General features: G+C 39.5%; 1 protein-coding gene across 2 annotated transcripts in view; it reads right to left on the reverse strand.

Moving 5' to 3' along the window:
• The window catches only part of grik2 (glutamate receptor, ionotropic, kainate 2), a 260,814-nt gene that overhangs the window by 78,502 nt on the left and 155,416 nt on the right, over positions 1–26,896 (reverse strand). For both annotated transcript variants that reach the window (XM_056434478.1, XM_056434479.1), the window contains exons 7-9: positions 23,335–23,478; positions 18,844–18,951; positions 12,645–12,758 (exon numbers count right to left, since the gene is read on the reverse strand). In XM_056434478.1, coding sequence (XP_056290453.1) covers positions 12,645–12,758; positions 18,844–18,951; positions 23,335–23,478 — 366 coding nt within the window. The remainder of the gene's footprint in view (positions 1–12,644; positions 12,759–18,843; positions 18,952–23,334; positions 23,479–26,896) is intronic.

The raw sequence follows: 26,896 nt of genomic DNA on the forward strand, positions 1-26,896 counted from the left end.
ACTCCCTGTTTCCTCCTCCTCCTCCTCCTCCAGCTTCCTCCCCTCTGTACCTCTGCTGCATGCACCATCTGTCTTTGTTAGCCTTAGACGCTCGTTCTCGCCGCGTGCCCCTCGTTTCTACGACTCTCAGACTAATAAATCCCAAAAATATATTGTCAGGCAGGTGTTGTTTGTAATATAACTGTGCCCTGACTGAAACAAAAAGAAAAAGAAAAAAAACATTCAGACTGCGAACAGCTCTGAGACATTTCACGGGGTGGCGTTTTAACAGGATTTAGGGCTGTGAGATGTTTACAGATGGGGAACAATAGTGTGGTCTATTCATTCGTAGTGGTGGGACAAGAAACTGCTGTATTTACACTGTATCATGCATTTGCCTTGTAGGAGTGATGGCAGACACACAGCATTGGGAGGATCGATCGTGGAGGAAACACAGGTAGAACAACATGACAGCTTTCTCGATGCATCCTGTTCCATATGCGAGTATTAAATATGAAATCATATCTGTATGCCAGTCTGTGTTCATTGTTCTTATGTAATTCATCCCCTAGTATTGTTATGTATTTACTTAAATATAAAGCTTTGCATAAAGTGCGTTGAATATGGGTATTTCCTATTTTAGATTAAATATGTGTTGTCATATTATGTGAATATTCATTACATGTGAATTATCCAAAAGCCACACATGTCTGTCTAGGTGTACATATGTGGTCAATTAGTCAAAATAATTGAGTAAGAATGTTTGAAAGGTCCATGTGTAATGGTTTTAACACATGAAATATTACAGATATAAATATACATCCAAAATAGCACATATAACTACATGATACTTTATGTTAAATGCTGTTTTAACAGGTTTTAGCTTATATTTTACATGAATTTACATGTGTGCAAATTTATCACATAAATGACTGTGACATTGTACAATATTTGTGAACAAAACATGAACATTTATCACAAGTGTTCATAAACTAGTTAAGAGTGCACACTATGATCGGTCATAGTGAACACACACACAAACACACACACACACAAAGAAGTTTGGAAAAGAAAAGTCCTGTCTATAGGTTTATGTAAAATAAGATCATCATATAAGATCATCATCATTTTTGCTACCGACTGTTTTACCCCAAAAGTTTATAAAAAACTTCAAACCGCGATGGAGATGGGAATATATGGAATAGAATATATAGTAAATCAAACAAATTTAGTATTAATGAAAGTATTTCTTTAAGCAAAGGCGTATAATCAGGTAAATAATCTCAATTGCATATGCCTTAATGCCATAATTTCCACAATAAGACCCCAAACCAGTGGGTAATCCACATGTAATTCATGTACATGTTTTACCCCCCAACAGGACCAAGACCGTGTCTCTATCAGTAGAGGATTATTCATGGAGCAAACCACAATCATTAATACCAAGAGCAATCAACTCTTTCCCATCACTGCCTTCCGCCCTAAAATAAACAGGAAATCATGATGTAAACTACAATATTAACCACACTGTAACTATCAATATCTTACATGTTCTGAGGTTCATGTGATGCATCATGATAACTCAGCAGCTGCAGGGTACTGATGTAATGTTGATGAAAGAGCAGGAAAGCCCTGTCCGCATACAGATCTGCACTGTACACTACAAACACCAAAACACAAGAGTATTTGTTTGTCCAGGCGATGCCGGCGAACATAAATAAAATGTACACAACCTCTCTGCTGGCATTTAACATAAGCACGCACACTGGACCCAGTCAGCGACCGTTGAAAACGGTAACGCGTGAACGGGACCGCGGTGCGGTGTGCAGACCACGATGTGTATAGTAATGTGTATATTACAGGGATTTTACCCCTACACATTCATTGCAACACCTAACAACCCCAAGGTAGGTGTGTTTTCCTTTCTTCCCATCGCTATGGTAACTGCCACAGTGGTGATGAGCATGCTCTGTTTCTAAATCCACACAGGTAGCTTCCCATACTGTGTGCAGAAGGACTACTGCCAATATGAGAGTCTAGGAGGAGGAAGGGGAATATTTTATTTTCAAATGTGTTTTTGTGTCTCTTCATTTTCAGATATGCTTACTTCAGGGTTATTTATCACTTGCCTTTTGAGTTCTGCTTTGAAAGGTCTGCGTGAAAAGAGGAAGCTAAGAGCTCAAATTGCCGACACTGCAACATACCAGATGTGATTCATGTTTGTTTTTTTGTGACGTTGGAGCTGAAGTGAAAATTGGAAATCAATTAGCCTTCAGGGAGGACATCAATGTTACTGTAAAGGAGATTACATTAATAGTTTAAAGTGTGTGATTGGTCAGCTGGGGCTCACTGTGTTTCCTCCTACCGGTTTCTAGTGCCGGGGTGGGGAGCGGTGACGGTGAAGACAACATGACGCACCTTGAAGAAAGGATCTATAATCTCCTGTTCAGTAAAGCACGTCTCGACGTCTACACTGCAAATCCTCTGCTCTGTCTCGGCCAATGAAAAGACGTAAACACAGTCAGTCGCCATTTCAGTAATGACACAAAGCCTGGGTTGCCTGGGAGTAACAACTTTTCTATGAGTGTGGCCCACCTTCACCCGTGGATGTCACCATGCGTAATTAAATCAAAACTGTTGGAAACAATAACTGAAGCACAATACTGTTGTAGATATCTATAGCTGGACCAGGTTTACAGCTAACTTCTGTTGTTGAATCTGCTGATATTTAGGCTCTTTGCTCACAATCAATGGCACAACTGCACATTTTTCTCCTGCCAGTGTTCAACTTTGTGCAATGAAAGGTCACCGATAAATAAAGTCAACATGACCTCTATCCAAAAAAGATACCACTGATTGATTACCACTGGGGGAGGTTTTAGGATGCACTGAGCACCTACAGTATCTCCTCTTTTTTCTCTCCTTAGGGATGAATTTTCATCTCTCCATCACACATTACTAACTCTGCTTTCTCCCCGGAGTCCTTTTGACTTCACGTCTCATAGGGTCATCGGACCCTATGAGACGGCATAGATCCTATCTGCCTGATGGATCATCAAGGTCTGGATCGTGGAATTCCTGCTACCAACTACGCCACTGCCCTGTTGAGACTCCGCCCACTCCTCTCTACCTCCATCTGCCTGATGGATCGTCGAGGTCTCCATCGTGGAATAAGCCTACTACGAACTATTCATACACTCTGTCACATTCATTGAATGTATTTAAACTCTAAATCTGTCCTTCTGTACACATTACATCTATTGCACCTGTCCATCCTGGAGAGGGATCCTCCTCTGTTGCTCTCCTGAAGGTTTCTTCCCTTTTTTCCCCCCTGAAGGGTTATTTGGGAGTTTTTCCTGATCCGATGTGAGGTTTTGGGGCAGGGATGTGTACAGATTGTAAAGCACTCCGAGACAAATTTGTAATGTGAAATTGGGCTATACAATTGAATTGAATTGATTTGGGAGTTTTTCCTGATCCGATGTGAGGTCCTGGGACAGGAATGTTGTATGTGTACAGATTGTAAAGCCCTCTGAGGCTAATTTGTAATTTGTGATAATGGGCTATACAAAATACCCTGCATTAAATTGAATTAAAAGGGAGAAAAATAGTTAAATTCACCCGCATCCTTCCTGACTGTTGGGTTATGATAAAAATATAGCTCACACATCTGCATAATATATACGGTATTCGTGTTGGGCTCGTCATAAAAATGACCCTGAAAAAGTGATACCTGCCGCCTGTGGGTGATGTAAACCACCATTACACTTTGCCTCTGTAATGTGCTCTACACCCGACCTTGCAGTGTACATATAAATATACATGTGCATACCTCATATGTCGATTATAGACGTAGATTAATACCTCCGCTTTCTTCTTCTCTTTCCCTCGGAGGCTCTGTTCTAACATGGTGACAGTAAATCCCCCCTCCCTCCCTCAGCACCTTTTAGATTATTATTTACTCGCCTTCTTATAATTTGACCATTCTCTCCGAGTCTCTATTTGCTATTATTAACCACGTGGAACAACACAACAATCCACAATCGCACGCACAAACAAAGAAGCAGCCTATTAGCAGCTTATGCAGCCTGACCTTCTGTCAACTTCAAACTAAAGAAAGAAAAATTATCATAAACACCGTCACACACACACACACACTGCCAACAAGCCACACTGCAACACACTGGACACTACTTCTCTTTCTTCTGGATCTCTGGGGTCTGATCTCTCTGTGGTGGGAAATGGGGACATGGGGGGGAGGTTTCTTCTTGTGGAAGAAAGCATGGTTGTTGTCTTGATTTTTGCTTGCATTGGAGAGATGAGGAGAGTTTAACTTGAAAGTTTAACTATCTCATCAAGTTACTCTCTCATTTGTAAGTCGTCCAGTCCAGGAGATTTCCACCTGAATCTATCTCACCTGTGTTTCACAACTAGGTACTTAGTCCCTTGTGTGTTTATTTTAAAGAGAATGTCAGAAGTGTAGATAACTATCAATTGTGTGTGTGCTGTACTGACCCAAATCTGATTATTCTTCAACTTCAAGCCTCTTCTGCTCCAATCACTGCAATAACTCATCATGCGGTTTTTTTTTTTTTGAAAAAATGAAAAAACGGACACCAGAGAATCCAAGAGAATCTGCAATGTCGGCCTTTTATGCATTACTTACTTTATTAATTTTAATTTAGTCAGGGGCATGGTTCTCTTTTTTATCTTTTTTTTTAATCCCAATTAAATCCCAATTAATGGCCCAGTGTACATAATAATGTACATAATCTGACAAATGGCACAATACCGCACATAGGCAACACAGTGAGCTAAATAGTATAAACTCATTTACAGAGAGGTGTCTGTTCCAATGCGTCCAATCAATCAAGAACATTTTACTTTGCCTTACTTTATTCAGGTGAATACATTGTTTGCAACTTTCCCTTTCAGAACTTTAACTTTACATTATATTACTGTACTCTGGGCAGCATGCACATAAATCATGTCCTGGAACTATATCACATTTTCCCTCTTTTTTTAAGTTGGCCAATTTTCTTCTGGTTCTACAAAGGTGCACCTTCTCCCAAAATGTCCCCCCAGCTGCACGGCTGATGCTTTCAAACTTCCCGTTTGCCTTTGTTGATATTCATAAAGACACTTAACAACTTTCATCACGGATAGTGTAGTAAAGTGTTAAAAGGGCAGGATATCTTTTATTTTTCTGTCACGGAATAATGAACTCACCATTGTGTGTGTGTGTGTGTGTGTTCCAACAAACAGTATGCTATGTGATACCGTGACAGTGGCGGAAGAAGCTCATAGAAGCAGGTCGAGTTAAAGCCATTTACTTTACTTAATTACTTTATAATATCCCTATTTGGGGTCATTTAAAAAAAGAAGAATCTTAAAAGAGATGTGCGTTGTGTATTGGCTTGTAATAAATGCATATTACATATCTTATAACTATTATATTTATGTCAATCTTCAGATCCTCATCCTCCTAGATGACTCACTTGCAGAGGTCACTTTTCTTTTGGCTTTTCCTACTTGACAAAAAATGTTCCCCAATAAACCCCCCACACACACACACACACACTTTATTTGTGTTGTTGTTGATAGTGTATTCTTATGGTTGATATTATTGATCATATCTTGAAAAATACTTTGTCAATAATATGACGCAGTCATATCTTATGTATATCATTGTTGTGCTCTCTATAATAGCGTGACACTTTAATTTAACATAGGTGGACGCTTTAAATACGCCCATAGGGCTTTCTGCCTCCTCTTGTACTGTCATATTATACATCTTTGTTATGTTTGTGTATTTATTTTCACTGCCCAAAAATTAAATATACTAAACTAAACCATCGTCAAAGCGTTTAAAATAGTGAACACCCTGATACAGTAAAGAATTCTGCTCTATTTATTCACAAACAAATACGGTACACCCCACAACCCTGATTACTCATACACATACAAACACACACACACACTTTATTTGTGTTGTAGTTGATAATAGATTGTTATTGTTGATATTATTGATCATATCTTGAAACATACTTTGTCAATAATATTAAGCAGTCATATCTTATGTCTATCATTGTTGTGCTCTAGTCGAGAGCATTTAAAATAGTGAACACCCTGATGTAGTCAAAAATGTTGTTGTATTTATTTACAGACAAATAAGGTATAACCGACAACCCTGATTACACAAACACAGACTAACACACACATGCAAACACACACACACGCACACATACAAAAACACACTTACACACACACACTCACACGCTCCTGTCTCCTGCAGATTGAGGCCGGTGCATCTTTAATTAAAAAGATAGAGTGAAGGAGAAGCTGAGTATCTCTGTGAAGCCAACCTAATTAAAGCTTCGCCACATCCTCGCTCTCTGCAGCCTTCTCTCACACAGAGAATCAAGTGTGTTCCTCTCCAACAAATGAAAAACAATGGATCGTGTGTCTCAGCAAAACAAATAAGGCTGCCTTATTTGAGTCTGTTTTAAACATTTATTTTAGTTATATTGATTCCCTTTCAAGAAGTGTGGCTGTAGTAGAGCACACAGCCAATCACCCAGGTGCTCTGAGCAAGTGGTGTGATGTAACACAGCTGCCCATCGCAAAGGAAGATTCTGAGGATATTGTGAATATATATTATAATGTGAATATATTTAAAATCTCATTTGCATTTAATATGAATGACCACTAATTTCCTGTTTATTAATTAATTAATAAAGTAATGTGCAGTATTTTAGAAATTTACGGCAGCTTATTGTTGCTACTATTACAATTAATTATTGTGTTATATCTTCTATTACATTTTTTTGTAATTATCCTGAAAATTATTTTTCCCAAGATCCTTTTCATATTATAACTAGAAGGTCACACAGCGAGCCCAGACCTCCAAGACCAATAAGTGAAACATACATTGTAAACCCGTGATCCACTTCAAACTCGAGTGGATTCGAGTCAACACAACACCCTTTTTTTTCTCCTTCGTTAATAAAAATAAAAACTTCAGATTTGTATAGATGTATTTTTTTACATTATTATTGTATTTTCTTTTCTTTATATCTCGTGAATGTTGAAGTATTTGCTTCAAATGTTATTCCTCTTATCTATGTGTACTGGTATGCACCAACATTTCGTATATGCAAATACACTTTTTTCTGAAATATGAACTTTATGTTTTAATATCCTGCTCTTGTTGTAATGATAGGTTGGAATGTTTTATAAAAATAAACTTGATAATATTGTCATTGACTGGTTTGATTAAAATATGTTTTATGCTCGGGAAGACACAAGAAAAGTCTGATTTTAGTTTTAAAATAAAGAAATAAATACATGAGATGGATGCTGATATTATTGACACTGGGTAGTATTAAGTTGCATTGACCACATGTAGAACAATAAGGTGAGACGTTGTACAGCTACGGTATGTATGGTTCTACATAAAATATGTAATGGGGTTATGATAAGCACTTAAATGTGATACTGGTTTATCAAGTTAAATGTATGCTGTTATTTAAAATTAAAATGTTGATATAGTTCCTTTTTATGTCTGGCTGATTGATATCATCCTAACAGAATATGTCATTATAGTTAAGCCCTAAATTAATCAACATTGTTAGTTTATATTCTGCACTAACGGATGTATTAAAGGAAACCTGAACAGGTTACATTAAACAGTGACATAACAAATATAATTGAATAGCAAAACAATAGAGACATTTGCTTAACTTTGACGCCATGGGGGACAATATATCAATGGACATTGGCAGACAAATAATTACTGTCTGTTCTGAGGTATTTCAGCAGATAATCACCAGGATACATAATAGTAACAACATATGTTTGATAGATTAATGATCATTTCCCACACGCATGTGTCAGTTTGATCTAGTGATTAATGCAACTGTTCCACACCTGTCTCCTTCCCGAATGCGATACACCCTGGAAGGTCTATGGGCTTCTGGCACCGGCTTGTTTGTATTTCCTCACGTCTCGTCCAAGAACAGTTGCCCTCAATACTGACAGCCAAATGGAAATGAGACTTGATCTGAGACCAGAGGTTGTTTAATTTTTCCGCCAAACATTTTAATCACCGCTTTTACTGTCACTCACTCTCTTTTTTTCCTTCTTTTTTTTCTCTCTATGGTATGCTTTTAGTCTGGAGGTGCCGGAGAAAAAAAAAATACAGATTCATTGGTGCTACTTTCATAAATCCTCAAGTTGATTGATAGATTGCACAGTGTAAGTAATAAATAAGTAATAACATTAACAGTAAAATCATGTTTCACTTAAAGGTGTGCAATGTATAGCATACTATACCCCTGCTGATGAAGGCAACCCCATCCTCCAATCCCACTCCACCACCAATATCTCACTCATTTTACCCTTAACTCACATCTGAAAACATGGTGGTGAGACGTCTATTTTTTACGACTCATTAGACAACAATAACACAAGTTTAAAGTACAATAGAGTAAAGAAAATATGATGCGGTTAGGAAGGTATCTCTACTGTTCCCCTGCGAGGATGGGTTGTCTCTGTGAAGGTGGAAGCAGGCCTGCTCCTTGCTCTCTCCAAGACATTACACAGTATATTATCCGCAGATTCAGCCATTAGCCTAAAGGTACTTCATTTCCAACGCAACATTACCGGAGTGATTTCCAAAGTAGATAAACTGTTGATAGGCCAAGATCTCAACAGTAATTACATCATGTTTTATAGTACATAATCCCTGAGAAAATGATGAGAAGCTGGATGAAAGTGTGCATCAATCAAATGTAACAAACCCAATTATTGTCAGCCCTCTCTGCTTTTCCTCGCTGCTCACAGCCATCACACATCTCCCCATGACTCAGTCCTGATATGGCAATTATAGCCGTGAAGAGCCTATGCTAATAACTGCAATCCAATCACTTCACAGCACGCGTGGAAGGCACACGATAAATAATGACAACCTGCAATTTACTTTGACATTATTATTTTTAAGCTCGACTCCTCAATAACGGGATCATAAATGGCTTTAATTTGACCTGCTTTTACGAGCTTCTTCCTCCACTGTCAGGGTCTCACACAGCATATCGTTTGTTGGAACACACACACACACACACAATGGTGAGTTCATTATTCCGTGACAGAAAGAAAAGAAGAAAGTAAATTTTCCAATATAATGAATATAATTTAAAGTTATATATATATATATATATATATATATATATATATATATATACTGTGTGCAATGATAGCCCACTGTAAACTTTGTGCTATATTTTTGAAGTGATAGGGATTTGAAAGGAATAGTTGAACATTAACATGAACTGGATGCAGCAAAATGGAAGATGATTAGCTTCGTTTAACACAGAGACTGGAGGCTGGGAGGAAATAACTAGCCGGGCCCTACATCTTGTCACAATGGTTCCTTTTTTTTAAAAAGAACACTGTTGTTGGGGGAAGTTGCCTGCTGGTACTTGTTATTGGTGAACAGCTGTGTGCAGTAGCTTCCTGTAGACTTTCTTGTCACTGTGAAGCAGCAAGTGCTCACAGTTTTCTTTTTGCCCTCTGAGATTTGTGAATTTTGGTTACATGAATAAAAGTGTCATAACTTTCAAGCAAAATCTGAAACATGGGGTTGAATATGTCAGACAAACATTAAACCAGCTTCATTACTTTAATGATGATTAATTTAGGTGATTTAGTTCATCTGGATATATTATAGTCTAAAGTATCTTCATTGAACGCTCCAAAATCAATATGAAGTCAACTCTGAGTTGTTTTTATAATGGACGACAATGAACTTGAGTCAACAGGGACAATGTGCTATGGATGAAAATAACGAGCTCTCAACAGAACCATCTCCATGACAACTGAACAGACTAAAGGTGCGTTCACACCAAAAGCGAACATATTTTTTCGTGCGACCAAATCCCATGAAAAGTCAACGTACAGACGCTTGTGGCTGCGATAGACGCGATATTTTTCAGGGCGGCGCGTTTGGGGCGTTTGGGGCGACGCAATGTGGGCGACGCGTTTTCAGCGGCGCAATTTTCGCCCCGAGTTGAAATATTTCAACTTTGAGGCGGTCATCTCGCAACTCGGGCCAATCGGCTCTTGAGTTCCGCTCTCGTAGCGCTGGAAGCGGAAGTCTTTCAGACGTAACAGTAACTTCATCGGTGAAAGTGACCGAGCTGAGTGAGCCTACGGGTGATGTCATGAACCCAAACACGAGGGCGTTAGTGTGTGGGATGTTCACAACAAATATAAAGCAGAACTAGTGGTTAGTTATTCTGGTGGATGAAGGAGATGATAACGGTCTTTACGGAGACGAGACACGGAGATAAGCCCCGCCCCTCGCGGAGCGTCTCGACGCTCATGGTGAGAACACGGCGAACGGTCGAGCGAGTAAACTCACGCGTTTTGGGCAACGCGAAAAATAGTTTTGCTTTTGGTGTGAATGCACCTTAAGTGGTTTGGTATACCACTTAAGGTGCGCTTACGCTTACAGAGCGTAAGAAAACTTGTAGGTAGACCTTGAGTTGTGTCTTGATATTTCAATAGTTTTTTCTAAACAGTCAATGTTAATTAACAATGATCCGTTAACCTTCTAAACACAGCATGTGTGATATATGTTTAATCTTATAATATCATGTACACTTTGATTTACATAATCAAACTCAGCTTGACATATTTCAAGAACATGACCTCCAAGCCAAATGCATTATTAATTTATTCAACATTCTTATGATGCTTCATATTACGAGGAGACATTATTGCTATAAAGAGAGAGAACGGACATATTTTGCTGCTTCTTCTTGAGGTTAAATCAGAATTGCGTGGATGTTGGCACCACTGGCAACGAAGACAATAACAGACAACATGCCTGATAAATAAGTTGGTAGAAGGCCGTAAACCATGAAATCTTATTGGACAATCAGTCAATTTGCCCCGCCTCAGCCTGCATCGCCAAATTGGAGTCCTCAACAGTGGTGAAGTTAACTGGCAATTTGGGAATGCAGTGCTTTAGGGTACTCTGCTTCAATTGAGTCGGAGAGCAGCATCCCCAGAAAGTGCTCGAAACAGAAGGGCAGCCCACTGAAGGATTTTTCAAGAGGAAAAAGCTTAAAAATAATGACATCTTTGAAGGGAGTGTGTTATGGCTGAGAGCTGTTCTAGCCATCTATAATTGGTCCCACATAAGGCACCATTACAATTTGATTTGGCTATAAACAGACATTTAAAGGTGCAATATTTAATTTGCACATTGTTGGAAAAAAATGGTAGTGTGAGAGGTAACTGTTTGATTTTTGAAGACTTCGTTGCTCTGAACATCTGTTCGATAACAGTACTGGACTTCCCAGAGCAGGTTTATGTTTTCCAAATGGGTAAGTGTGCTGCTTCTTTCCCGGGCCGGAGACAGCACCATCGGACAGGCACACAAGACAAAGTGCTGGAATAACCTTGGGTCATACATGATCATGGTCAAAGAACCAATTAATAATATTGTGAGAAAAATTGTAATACGCAGTGTCAGTTGTAAGAAGACCTTTAAAGGTTATGACGCCAGATGTCATTAAGCGGGTTGTAAATGATTTAGTTCGGTCACGGCTTTAATACTTTTTTGTGATTTTGTCCAGTCCGCCAACGTAAGATATGAGAACATTACAAGTAAAATAAAGCAGCACGTTACAGTGCTCTTAAAGAACAAATGCAACACACATACAGCGGACTGAGTGAACGTTAACTTTCGGGCAGAGATCCACCTGTGCTTTGTTAAATCTAGTTAGAAATGTACTTGTTACACAATCCACAAAGATATTACGTTAAAGATTATTCTCTCACTTTGTTCAACATAATTATCACTCACATTATAAAAACAGAAACAGAAAAAAAAGCGAAAAGTATTGCGTTTGAAACATAAAACAGTCAAGCACAAAGTCATGGTCAGGTAGTATTCATAGCCGGAGAACATTATTCAACACGATGTTAAAAGATGTGTTCAAACATTTTGTACAAAACTTTCAAGAACCATAATTGGATTTTTGTGTAAATGAATATGATGTGAAAAATAAAATGTAAGATTTGGGGGAAATCTCTACAGAAAACGAGGAATATAATTAGTTTTTTGGGGCATTAAATGTGTGAAAGTACAACTCATATGGTCCATTGGACCTGGCTGGGTCTGATGCCATGGCCCTGCTGATGTGCCCCGCCTCCTCCTCCAGTTTTTCCTGATCCGATGTGAGGTCAAAGGTCAGGGATGTCGTATACATACAGATTGTAAAGCCCTCTGAGGCAAATCTTGTAATTTGTGATGTATATAAAATAAACTGAATTGAATTGAAAGTGCAGAATGGATCATTTGGACAAGGAGTTATGTTAAGAATGAATATTTATTTGGATAAAGGAAAAATTAAGTTAGCTAAGAATTCATTAGGATTTGTGATGGATGTATAATTGTGTTTGTTAAAGAATGGAAATTGTGTTTCTTTTCAGTCCTTTGATCATTACTATAATAAAATGAAGGGTTTTGTTTGTAGCTATGAGTGTGTTTGACTATACATGTGTGTACCCCAAGAACAACAGCTAACACTTATACTAGTGCTACTAGTGATCCTGATAAAGGAAAGGAAAAAAAGGAAACTGATTAATTGACGTACCAGTATGGTGGAGACGACCAAGGATCGGTTGGCTAAAGAATCAGAGACGTTTGTCGACTTCCCCCTCTGGTTGTCCGTCATGTTGAGGCCACTTGGGGAGTCCCAGGTGCCAACCTGTGAACAGGACGGATAGATATATTAAAAATCTAAACATACAGGCCACAGTACAGGCAAAGCACGATCAGTGTAACTCCTCGCTTCTTTCATTTGAAAACTTGGCTGCTTTGCTTCTTACACCATTGGGGGACATTTTAGGATACACTGAGCACCTATCTCCTCTTCTCTCTCTACTTATGGATGAACTTACATCTCTCCATCGCACATGACTAACTCAAGGTTCAAGGTTTTTTATTTGCCATCTGTGCCTAGAACAGCAGTCCAGACACATCGGAATTATTTTTGCAGGGTTCTCCGAGTCAACAGAGGTACAAAACAAATACACTATAATAATAATAATAGTAACCGTAATAATAATAGAAATATGAAACATATTTTGTTTAAACACTGAACAAAAAACACACTGTACATAGTGTGGTAAAGTGTATGCAGTATTAACAGTATTAACAGTATTAAGTACAGGAACAGGTTATCAAAAATAAACTCTGCTTCCTCCCCGGAGTATTTGTGACTTCACGTCTCATAGGGTCTATTGAACATTCGGAGAAACTTGACGTGCAGATTTTTGAGGATTCAATGATTATTTATTGTTAGGATGCACAGAGACGCACAATGGAATTCAGTTGTGTCCCTTTTCGACACACAAACTAAAATGGTAGCGTATTCCTATAATGCATTTGTGGAATGAGCATCATAATGAAGCAAAACCAAAACTCCGTTCAGATAATTTAGTCAAAAACTCAACATGAGGAACACATTTCCCATCAGCTTTCCATATGTTTGAGCGCCAAGCTGCTTTCATCCATCATGCACTAGACAGCCAGCAGTAGGCTGAGCAGTGGAGTAGCCTCAGGTCCTAGCTGGGTTAGCTCAGCTTCCATCTGGGCTCTCCTCCCTCTCCTCCTTGGGGAAGTTGCGTGGTGTTTGGTCTGGCAGGTCTGGCTGGTTGGTGGGACGGACGTGGGCCGTGATCGCCTCAAGGGCTGCTGCACTTAATCCCCACACTTCTTTTATGCTTGTATTTGGGTGCAACATTTCTCTTGGATTGACCAATCAGCTTTTTTGACAACACGCCCATTGAATGAAATACTTTTCTTCTGTGCAGCCCTCTGTGATTTATGATCATCCTTAATGTCTTTATGGATTTACAAAGAAAAAAAACCTCCTAAATGAAAAGATCGTAGCTATAGGACAACTCTGCAAGACTGATACACGTTCAGTAACAATGCAATATTCACATCCACACCACCCCACGCAGCTGAGGCAGGATTTACATTACTTTGTAAGGGTTGATTTGGTACAGGAGACAGAGAAGGAACCGACAGGACGTGGAGACACGGGGGGCGGCCGGCGGAACTGGAGAAATACACCACAGCGTTTGGATTGCGGAGTTAAAGCTGTTCCACTGGGAACGTTTGCTGATGGTTTGATGGGGTTCCAGAGCGTAAATAATGCCCGGGAAGAGGTAGACAGACGGCCGTGGATGAGACGGACGTGACGTGCAGGCAGCAAGACTTCAACGCCTTCTATAAGCTAAGTAAAGGAAAGTGACCACGAGAGGGAAACTCGGGTGATTATTAGGAGTCATTTGTGTGTCAATGCTTCTCATTTTCTACCTGGGTATATTTTTGTGGTTTTAGTCGATGAGTTGAACTTTGTTTAAAATCTGCCCGTGGAATTAAAATGTATTGCTGGTATACATTAAGAACCTCACACTCTTGTGACAACAATATTACTGGTACCTCTACCAAAAACACATGACATATACAGTACTCAGACTTCCCCTTCTTTCTATTCTGGACGTACAGAGGATAATGAGCAGCACCCTGAGGACACAGTTGGCAGCCGTGTGAACCCTTGGCACTGTTAGGGAGGGAAGGTGGGGGTAACTTTCTTCGACATTCCCACAGGGAGTGGTGTCAGAGATGATCTAGGATCTGGAATGGCCCTGTGGCCTTTTGGAGGGTTGGTGGAGAACAACACTGTGGAGGGCTGACAAGAGGAGAGTAGCGTCCTCGGGAAGCAAGCAAGTAGGAAGAAGAGGACGGAGAAGCTATTGGATCGTGCCTCGAGGCTTCTTCCGTCTTATCTCGGCTCTCCCTGAGGTCTCCAGACCCAAGCCTCCTTGTCAGCACCCTCCCTGCTCCCCATCGAAACCCCACCGACCCGAGCCAATCGGACCTCAAACACTGAACAACCCCCACCAGTCACACACTCCTCGGGGCTCCTCTGACGCCCCGCTCGAGAGCCAGAGGTAGGCTTTGTAATTGAAAATCAACTCTTTAATTCAGGCTTCATGAGGCTAAAGGGCTTCTGAAGGAGTTTTTATTAATAGAGTAAAATATTCATGGAGGTGCAGGCGCACACAGACCAGAGGTCAGGAGCTGCTGAGAGGCACCGGTGAGGATGCTGAAGTGTGAAGTGTTGTCGGGTTGCATCGAGGAATATTATTTGTATCGGCGGTGTTAGCAGGTTATCTCCCCGCTGATAATCTCATGGATCTTAAATTGACTGCTGAATACAGGAGATGCTATTCCAAGGAAAAGATTTAAACGATAGATGCAACTATTCATGAGAACACACAAGCGCAGACCGCTGCATGTTGCCCATGATGCATTCTATTTGACATTAAGGGGAGTGTTTGGATCAAATGGATCTCTTTTTAAAGTTACACTCTCTCGTGGTTCCATGCTGAGCTGCAGCAGTGAGGACATACAATTAAAATAAAGTGAGGTCTATACACATGCCAGTCTAAACCTCTTTATTGTAGATGTTCATGTTAATACTAAGATTTAAAAAAAAATCCTTGCTAGATCTTTCAAGGAAGTTTAAATCGACATTAGCACTGTTTAAAAAAAAAGTCTCCCCTTGATTCACCTCAGGCAGGCAAGGTTGAGTCATTCTTGCAAAAGGTTCCCCAAAACGAATGCCAATCAACTTTTTTAGAGCAATGCAACATCTTAAAACAGGCCAATTCAACTAGCGGCCCGAGGGCCAGATACGGCCCGTTTGAGTTTAACTATGGCCCGCAAGACTGCCTGCAAATCAGAATAGCTTGGTAAGAAAAAATGAAACTGACGGACACGCCTCTTTTATACATTGAGACATCTAACCCAGAGCCATTGAGTTTCACTGTTGCCTCAACCAAACCTGTATGGTTACATCTTTATGTTACGCACCCGTGTTGGTTGCCGGTGTTTACACCCCTACTGGTTTTCAAACCTACTGGTTTCCCTGCGCGTGCGTTGTGTTCTCTTAACATCTGCAGCGGGGCTCTGTCTCGCTCACCAGATTCGTCACACATTCACAAACATATTACTGGAGATCTTCAAGCCACCGTTCATATCCATTTCGGCGATTACGATTGTATAAGTGAGCAGTGCATCACAGCCACGTATGAAGAAATACATTTTCGAAAAAAATAAATAAAAAGATCGCCCGACCTGGTTTCAATCCCTTTCACGCAAAAGGAGACTGCACTCAAAGACATGCAGTCTGTGCGCTGCACCACCAGATATTAGTTTCAGCCCAAGTAATTTATATATTGATCCATTAAGTCACATTTCTTATGTTTTCATGGGAACAGTTTGGTTGAAGGGATCTGAAACAACTGGTTACCTTGAGCGGATATTTACACTTTGAAACATGTTTATAGTGATGCTTGTTCGCAACACTTTTGCCACACAATACCGACGCATTTTCGTGTGTGACTGTTTACCTGTGGAAATATACATTACTGTTTTTCATTTTTAGCCATTATTTGATCAATATTCTGTGCGGCCCTCACACCCCCCGTGATTTTCTTATTCGGCCCACTTGCTACTGAAGTTGAATAGCCCTGTCTTAAAATATCAAAGTTCACATTCCTGCAAGATTACATCGCTAAATCTAAAGCATATGTATTTATTCTTGTACCTAATCATTTCGCTGCAGGACAAAATGTTGGTGATTGTCGCAACTGATGAATGGGAAATGTACTGCACTTATATTGTGCTTAATTTGGCAATGCTCTTTACCCACCAATTCACTCACGCATGCAAGGTGCTGGCCTTTCCCATCTGGGGCCACTTAGGGTTTAGTGTCTCGGGCGAAAGACACTTGAACACGTGAAGTGGAGGATCAAACCGCCAAGCCGTGTGATTCGTGAACCACCTGCTCCTGAGCCACACACATAAAACTACTTTCCAGATTTGAAATGTCTTTACTGTGCAGTGTTTCAGTATTTTGATTTGAATAGCCCTCAAAGTCGTGTTTTAGTCGAACTGACCCTCCTGGATCTTTTTGTGTCTCCTTAATGAAACAAAAATCGCACTTTTCAAGCCGTTTAAAATATATTTGTCGCTGTTTTTATTCTAATTGCCCTGGACCTGTCGAGATGTCTTCTTTCCTTGTAAACACCCCGGATATAACGTCTTTACTGCTGCTGTCCATCACTTGCTCTTTGGGTTGAATAATATTTCCCATTTAAATCAAACTCAGCTCCATCACATCAACTATTACAATGTGTCATCAGGGTACACATTCCATTGCTGTTTCTATTCTGCTCGTCAGAATACACATTGGGGTTTTACCTCCAGTCGAAATGTTCAGAAAATGATCCGTGAACAACCAACAGCTAAATGCATCTGAAAACGAGAGTCACGGTGCGTTGCACTCTGACATTGGAAACGTTCTCATATGCAGCGCTCATCTCTACAAAAGCTGACCGCAGACTTCGTGGTTGGTTTTTGAAAACCACTAAGTTTCAAAACATTAGCTTGGGTATTTGGGGAGGCTGCTGTATACTCAAAATGTGCCATAAAAAAGTTATTTACATAAACAAACTGCTTTTTCCCCCCCGTTAGCTTCTGCGCCATGCGGCTGCCGTTAAGCCAAAGGAAGGGTTAAAGCATCACTTTACTGGATGTTGGTAATGTCAGTAAGATCTCACTACAAGTTTACAAATGGTTTTTTTCTCTTTCTGTTTTTCTCTTTTTCTTTTGAAGTTTTGTCCATCTTCTTCTCTGCTGGTCCAGTATGAGATCACGGAGGCCTCGGAACATTGAGTCTTTACCAGTGAGAGCTAGTTTCAGCTCTACCTTTTTTCACTGGTATATAAGTGTAATGGTAACACTTTATAAGAACTATACACCATTAAGCATTATTAAACACTTAATTCATCATTTATAAAGCGTTGTTCCAACATTTACACTCATTAGTATGCAATTCATGAACACTTTTATACCCGTTTTATTCTTAATTATTAAGCTTGACTATTATGCATTTCATGATTGGGTTTTCATACTTTATAAATCAGTGGTAATGTTGGACCAATGCTTTATAAATGATGAATTAAGTGTTGACTCATATTAAACTAATGCTGAATAGCGTGTAGTTATTATTAAGTGTTACCAGTGTGATTATTGAGAACTGCAACAATTATTTTCTTGGGGTTGTTAGTGTTACAGACGGCTCCTGAACACGACACTGTTGACCATGTGACTACTGAGCAAGAGATGTAATAAATACGTAATTTCCATTTCCATTTATATATATATATATATATATATATAAGAACAGATGATTCACAGATAAAACCAGACATAATTAAACGTCTTAATTAATTCACTTAATTGAGGGAGGATAACGACAGAAAACGTATCAAGGGGGAAATGTTTGCATTGTATATTTTACATTATATTTCATTTGATCCAAAGCATTTGGTCAGAACAAGTGACGTACAATTTGGGACGTGCAGAGTGAGTTAGGAGGTCTATATGGAGCGACCATTGTTAAAAGTTGTTTGGCGCAAATGATAAGATACTGTTAAAATAAATTACAGTAGCTGCACCGTAAAAAATAACAGCAAATTACTGATTCTCTGTTGCAAGTGTTCACTTAATGGCCTGCAGAATAATCTAGATATGCATTTATACTTACATGGTAATGGGATTTTCAAGCAGATTGATTAGTGTGGTGATCTTTTCATCAGTCACTAGTCACCTTGATTTTACGTTTTATTTCACTATCACATTGTCATACAAGGAGAGCTAACACACACACACACACATCCACATCCACACACACATTAAAGACACACTACCTGCTCAAGTCCATCCTCCTTCAGACTGATGACATCAAGGTCAAAGTCTGTCCTCAAGCCATTGGTCCGGTTAAAAGTGATTCTCCCGGTCAGGCCATCCCAATGGGCCTAAAGAGAAGAGAGGCAGAGGGACAGGGAGAATATCAGAGGAGACATTCAACTATTAGCATAAAGTCGACATCTCAGCGTTCCAGAATGGTTTTGATGTCAGTGTTCAAGGCAAAGCAGTGGAAGGGAGTGAGAACACACACTATTTCTATTCCTACATCTTTCACACACTGTCTCTGTCTGTATGGTATTCCCTTGCTTCAAAATGCTTACACACTGACTCTGAGGATGCATTTGTAACAGTGGGAAAGCAATTACCCAATCTTTACAGATATTTAGGGGTGTGATAGGATACAGCGTAGCATGAAAGTGGTTCAGAGCTGAAAATACTTTTTTCTCAGGTACAGCAAATCATCACAGAGAAGCTCCGACTGGAAGCTGGGGGACTTCAGGGCCTATCTTTAGCCATATGAGTGGGGGTCACAGGTCTGGAATGTGCTCACTGGAAAAGCACGTGATACAACTTTGACTGAATACCTCTCTATTGATACCAGTACTGTAATCAGATTCAAGTATATATTACTTCAATGGAAGCTATTATGAAATATGATCATCATGTAATGTGGTAAGTATATATGTCATTATTGTAGGTAAGATAACGTAATTATTAATTATTTCCTGAAAAATATTAAAAGCATTTTCAACAATGTATAACCAGTCAACCAGTCTCAGACCAAAATTCCTCCCATTTCCTGATATTGACACTACGATCCTCTTGAAGTCAGGGCTTCAAGGTCAGGTCGTGAAGCAGGAACCCCCTTTAGGCCTCTGTCATTTCAGTCAAAATTGGGTTCTAGTGGTGTGTACTCTTAAATATATCTTAAATCAATTTTAGGACCCTTTCAAGACCCTTGGAATTCTGAGTTGCCTGGGCAGTGCCTATTTTCCCTAGTCGACAATCCAGTCTTGACTGCCATCAGAATTTGTTTTTAACTATGAACACATTAAATAAAGAACAAATGATCAGATGGAACAGAATTTGCTCAAAATTAAATATTCTCAGCAGAACATTAAATATTCTCAGCAGATCAATCTGATGGTTTTAGGTGACCTCTTGACCTCTTCCTCCAGCACCACCATACGAATATTACCATGGGTGTCATTAAAGTGGTATTTCATCCACTATTGGACAGGTTTCTATGACACTTATGTGCATATGCATTCTATTCACATATGTATCATGTTTGACTGCAGCCCACTTATATGTCGTCGGGCCACAATCAACTCAAAATGTCCATTGGAACAAACTTAACTTAACATCTTTTCAGATTGCCATGACAAGTGTCATTCATGCTGCTCAGGAACAACACAACAAGCATCTACAACGCAACATAACGTAAAGTTTATCATAAGTTTGTTTCGTCATTTCAGTTATCAATTTATTGATTTTTACCATTTCCCCTTTTAACAGAGATACAGAAAACAAGAAGAGTTGCCGTTCAGATTTATTTTACACATCTTATATTTAATGAACGACAATGTATTTGTGCCTTGAAGCCAGTTTTGATCCCAAAATTGCCACGGTGTTTATTTTTGCAGAAAGCTTAATGTTTCATGTATGTCAGACACATTTCAAAAAGAATGTGGACTCTTTTATGAAGTCATGGTCCCACTTGGCTTTAAAGGGGCTGATCTAAACACAACAAGTTACAGTTCAACCCTCTGTGCTGTCCTTTTGTTTCCGTTTCCCGACAGCACAGCATCAGCTGTTCAGTACACAACAGCTCAATGACTCTGTGGTTAAATGTTAAAAACTGAGGGGCAGAGGCTTTCGAGGAGGTCTGGCTAAAGATTCCAAAATAGTCACTGAGCTGATACAAATGACTGCATTTCAACCCTATGAGGTTCTGAAACATACGTACCTTTTTAGAAACTAGTTTAGAATCGTGACTTACATACAGGTAAGATATGTGCAATTTGAACTTGTTAGGAGCAGTGGGCGGATGTAAAACCCCGGAGTCCAACTCAAGGTTCAGTGTCTCGCTCAAGGACACTTTGACATGAGGAAAGTGGAAACCTGGACAAGGAGTTTTACCCACTGAGCTACAGAAGCCTTGGGGCATTGGGGTCATGGTCCAACTGGATTTCCAGTAAACAAGAATATTCTGTATTTATTTCCACCTAAAAGGATTCCTATCAATGCATGATGATCTTTCCACTTTGGTCCCTGTTAAAAGAGGCAGCAGTAATTCAGCAAAGAAAACGTTCACATATACAGGACTGTCTCAGAAAATTAGAATATTGTGATAAAGTTCTTTATTTTCTGTAATGCAATTAAAAAAACAAAAATGTCATGCATTCTGGATTCATTACAAATCAACTGAAATATTGCAAGCCTTTTATTCTTTTAATATTGCTGATTATGGCTTACAGCTTAAGAAAACTCTAAAATCCTATCTCATAAAATTTTAATATTTCCTCAGACCAAGTAAAAAAAAAGATTTATAACAGCTGAGTGTTTGTCAAGGCTCAGGAAACCCTTGCAGGTGTTTCGAGTTAATTAGACAATTCAAGTGATTTGTTTAATACCCTACTAGTATACTTTTTCATGATATTCTAATATTTAGAGATAGGATATTTGAGTTTTCTTAAGCTGTAAGCCATAATCAGCAATATTAAAAGAATGAAAGGCTTGCAATATTTCAGTTGATTTGTAATGAATCCAGAATGCATGACATTTTTGTTTTTTTAATTGCATTGCAGAAAATAAAGAACTTCATCACAATATTCTAATTTTCTGAGACAGTCCTGTATGTGGTTAGATAAAGTCTGAAGCCAATGTTTGGATACTGCATTACATCCCACACTATTGAAGTGTGAGACCCGAACGAGCAACATGGTGGGTTTTATTATTAGAAGCTCGAGGGTAATGGGAATACAAATGTAAGGATTTGTTTTCCCAAAAAGCGGTAGTAATGGAAATGTGGGGTCATTCAAATCAGAAGAGCTCATCCTCAGGGAGATGACTGCCCCAGAATTCCATTTTGTTTTCCTTGTGTGCAATTGGAAAGTTTGGTGCTTCAGAAGTCCATCGTTTATGGACCATTAATATAAATAACACATTTCATGGAAATATGAACAGATGTCCTTCCATTATATTCTTTCATCGTTCAGTGTTTCACCCCTTCAGACTGTAATTTTTTAAAGCTATGAATAAATGTGTTGTGTTTATAACACAAATGCACATTTTACTATAGTTCATTAATTACTACTAATTGAGCACACTCTAAGGGTATCCTGCACTTTCATTTATCAAAAACACCCACAGGAGCACTTTTTCTACTGTGTGTGTATATATATACATATATATATGTATATATATACACACACACACACACACACACCCTTCCCCTGAGGAAGACAGGGAGATGAAGTTGAAAGCTCTGCAAAATCATGACTTAATATGACTTGTTTCGCAATGTTCAAATATTCAAATAAGCCCACATTAAATCTAAATCATCTCCTATCATATCTTATCTTTAGTTGAAAACAATATATTTAGAAAGCAGGCATATCATATTTGTCTCCCATGCTGTATTGAATCTGCAGTGCAATCAAAGTCTGAGCTAATTTAAATAGTTTCCATTTCCTCTAACAATCTAGGGTCATTATCATAACCTTCTGTAAAATAAAGATATTACAACAGCGTGTATTTCAAAGGACCTGTACATTTATGCAGAGAGAGCATCATTCTGGATTATGATTTAACTGGAGCCGTTTAGCTTAACAGCGTTCTATAGTCGTGTGTGACTTTGGGCAGAAAGAACTTCAAGTTAATCGGACAATAGGAGGCAAAAGTGTCCGATTGAACCAAGAGAAGGAATGAGTGAAAGATCAGGGAAGACAATATGAAATAAATAAATCAAAATGTACAGTTTGTGGTTACCATTTGCATGAAACTCCTCGCTATAATGTTTTATTATTTGCAATCTTCTCGTGATGCCTGAAAACTAATGGGGAACGGAGCCCTAAATATAGGTTTCCTAATCCACACCAAGAACGCTGTGGATTAATCGTGCCGGCTTCATAAACGCAGTGAACCGTGGGGCAATTACAGAGAATGAAGATACGGTTGTGTTTTTGTTTCTGCATGGCTGATTACTGCTAAAATTCAGTGAGCGGGGTCTCAAGATGGCTTCCCTCCTCAGGGGAGTTAGTATATACACACACACACACACACACAGAAAGAAACCCAACATTTCCATATAAATAAACACACAAATAAATAACTTCTATTTATTTAATACCCTTCCTTGACTGCCTCTGCCTTATTTGCATTCCGTCTCTGCGCGCTTTTCCTGAGCGCACATGTCTCTGTGTGAAGGTGCTGTGTATGTGGAGGAGGAACACAGAATGGGGGGAAGCAGGTAGCGAAGCAGCTACCTCTTTGATGAGGGCCATGAAGCGGTTCCCGAAGCGCCATGGCTTATGTCGGTTGCATTGTAATGAGCTGACGGTGATCTGCTGAGACTGCTGCACAGCCACGGCCACCACGTGCACGGCATCGTACATCAGAGCGGCGTCCGTCTGTAAACCGAGACAGAAGGGAGGGGGGGGGGGGAGAGAGGAGGACGTCATTAACATGGAACACAGCGCACGACAAATCAGTGTGCCCCCCCCGGCACCTTTGGATCTCTTCAGAATCAGAGAAATATCAATATCGTGATCGCAGAATCAGAGGCTTGCATACAAATCCCCTGTTGTGCGGCTCTGCGGAGTATGGATTACTGAGTGTAATAGATTTATTATGCCAATGTGGAAGGAGAAACATTGTGGGAAAAAAGGAAAAAGAGAAAAGGAGAAACATATGCACACTATGTATCATTTGGGTGGTGAAAGGCATTTGCCGAAGAAATTATAGATATACTACACTGGAGTATGTATATATATATATATATATATATATATATATATATATTTATATTGCTATAATGTATTGCCAGCCGCCACAATATATTTACATATATATATATATATTGATATAATGTATTGCCAGCCACCACAATATATATATATATGTATATATTTAATAGACATATACATATATTTGTTATATATATATATATATACTTATATTGGTGAAATGTATTGCCAGCCGCCACATTCACCTTGTGAGTCTGTGTGTAAGTCATCATGGAGACACCCAATGCAGAGGAAAGACACAGAAGAGGTCCTGAGTACTAGTTTGATCTTTCTGTCTGTCTGTGAACAGATTGGTTCACCGCCATAGCATTATAACCATCAAAGAAGGAGTCACGGGACTTTATCGGTGTGTAGTTGAGATCAAAATGAAGGTTGAGTTCGATGATTGGTTGTGCCCCCCACCTCCACCACATGCACACACAAACACACACACACACACCAACACACACAAACATGCACACTTTACGCCCCTGGCTAGCGGATGGTGTGATCTCATCACAAGATGGTTTCTAGTATGTAAAAAAATAAAAATAAGGTGCCTTCATCAGTAGTAGTGCTGCAGATTTTACAGAAGCATAAGACCCAAGATAAAAGAGGAGCAAAAGCAATTCAATTCAATTCAGTTTATTTATATAGCCCATCTTCACAAATTAGAAATTTGTCTCAGAGTGCTTAACAATCTGTATATATAAGAAATGAAGGAAATATTTAATGAAGAAATAGAAATAAAAAAATTGTGCACATATAATAGTCTGGATATATACACCATTAACAATGTATGATACCTTTTAATAAAACTTCAATGATTCTTCAATTTGAAACTATATCAGTTAAATAAGTGTCAATTTAGGCTTTATTTATGTTTAGTTATTTCCAGGAACATATGGAAATGACAGAACCCTTACATTACAACCCTAACATTGTATAAAAGAGCAACTGCTATTCCTAATATAAACAGTAAGACACAAGGCAAGGTACTATTTTGTGTGTGTGTACACCAGTAAATATTAGTCTATGGTTGTGAGTGTTAGAAATTGTCCCTGAGTATGTGCCCTTTCTGAACTTTAGTCTATTATTGCTTTTAGGTCCGTTAATGACAATAGTGGACATTCCATATACTGTATTCTCCCAGCCATATATAAGCTATTACTAGTATTTTGGAAAAAGCGTAGTCGCATACAAGAGTCTTCAGCAAACCTAACCAAACATGAGAGAAAATAGTGCTGTAGAACCTACTCTAATTTACTAATCAAAGGGAGGCAGCCAACACTTAAAAGCCTTTCAGAACCTCTTAATGGCAAATGATGTACCGGTATATAGTGTAGGGTACATTATATCTGTAGTATTGTGAGTGCAATAGTATGGAGGCCCCAAAAGGTCAAAGGAAAAAAAAAGAATCTGAACTACGTTTGCAGTCACAAATACACTTTAAATTCCCACAGTCCATTTAGTATTGAGTTGGTCCGGTCTGGTTACACAACACTACGTGACTTTGCATTATGCATGTATTGTTTATTACTCCTTTCCAAAGGCAGAGCCCGGACTGCGTGAGCACAGCCGCCACGCCTGGATGCGCTTGGTGAAGCCGGGGCTGCATGGAGATTTCTCGGACTACAGTTGTATTCGTGGTCGGATCCGTGACGCTTTGGATATGGCTGTGGTAGCTTTTCTCAGCCTTTTTTTCCTTCGGAATCAGAAAAAATACACAACATATCGTGACGGAATCGACAATGTATTTTTCAAGATACACACTGCTTGGTGAATTCATCCCTGGAATACCAAATGACTGGACGGTTTTCAGTTATCTGTTGTGAGGACATCCAAAAATGCCACCAGTAAATGGGCTTACAGCTGGTGACGCCTGGAACAGGCATTTGAAGTGAAAGCAGCAAGCATGTTTTCTCCATGTCAACAACATGTGGTGTCAATGTTGTCCTTTTTATTATACGGCAACAAGAGACCAATTTAATCAACAACATAGAACAAATTCTCTCGAGCTCGATAGGCCCGCAACCCTTTTCCAAGTCCAACCGTGTGCCGCAGACATTTCCTCTGTCTCTCTCTTCCCCTCTTCTAATTCTATAATAAAGTCTTGACAGTAAACAGTTGTTCCAAACAGACGAGTGACGCCGAAGCTATCAGAGAAGTGCCAGTCATCCACGCTTCGTGAAGGAAGCCTATAATTCTGCAGTTCCTCAAAAAAGAAAAAATCTAATTAGTGTTTGTCTCGCTTGATTGAAAAGCAATCAAAACAGCTCTCCACAGTAGTCGCATGGAAATCGTGCCCTGAGGTGTTTGGGGAGAGAATTGTCCTGCAGGAAGAAATCCCTCCCGAGCCTAACACCTTCCCCCCCGTCGGAGCCCTGGTGGAGCGTCGGAAGGCTGCGGCTTAAGTTGCCCGTTTGTCTGGAAGAGCACGGCGAAGACATTCCAGCAGCTGTTCAACATGCGTGTGTTTGTGTGTTTACGTGTGTGTGTGTGTGTGTGTGTGTGTGTAGCTCGATCCACACGCATGGGATATGTCCGGAGATGTTCCAAAATCAATCACCGTCAATAAGCTTGCCTTCTTGAAATTCAGACCGGTTCCAGTGAGTGCCCGCAGGAGTGTGAGGTATTAATAATCTGTGTTAGAAGAAGGTGTTGAAGCAAAGGGAGTGTGAATTTATTGCAGTGTGGGTGTCACCTGGAGGCTGTTAAGTGTGCGTATTGGGAATGCTGCAGCATCGTTTCACAGACACGGGTGTCAACCAGCAGTGTTATGATGGATATGACCCAATTTAACTGACTTTGCAGTTATTTTAGAAATAATCGATGCTCCACCGGTTGTAGGATTGGTCATGCTACATGGTCTACTGTCAAGTATCTTGTGTGCAAGTCAAGATGTTGGCGTATGGCCACGAGAATAGGGATGAAAACAAAGACATCCAGCCATCTTCTGTACAATGTAGTTCATCCTGGGAGTGGCACAAGAGGAAAGCTTGTGTTGTCAAGTATCAATAATGAAGAGAATCGATCTGCTTTG

The sequence above is a fragment of the Pseudoliparis swirei genome, chromosome 16 (genome assembly GCF_029220125.1).
Source record: "Pseudoliparis swirei isolate HS2019 ecotype Mariana Trench chromosome 16, NWPU_hadal_v1, whole genome shotgun sequence".
Classification (NCBI taxonomy): Eukaryota; Metazoa; Chordata; class Actinopteri; order Perciformes; family Liparidae; genus Pseudoliparis; species Pseudoliparis swirei.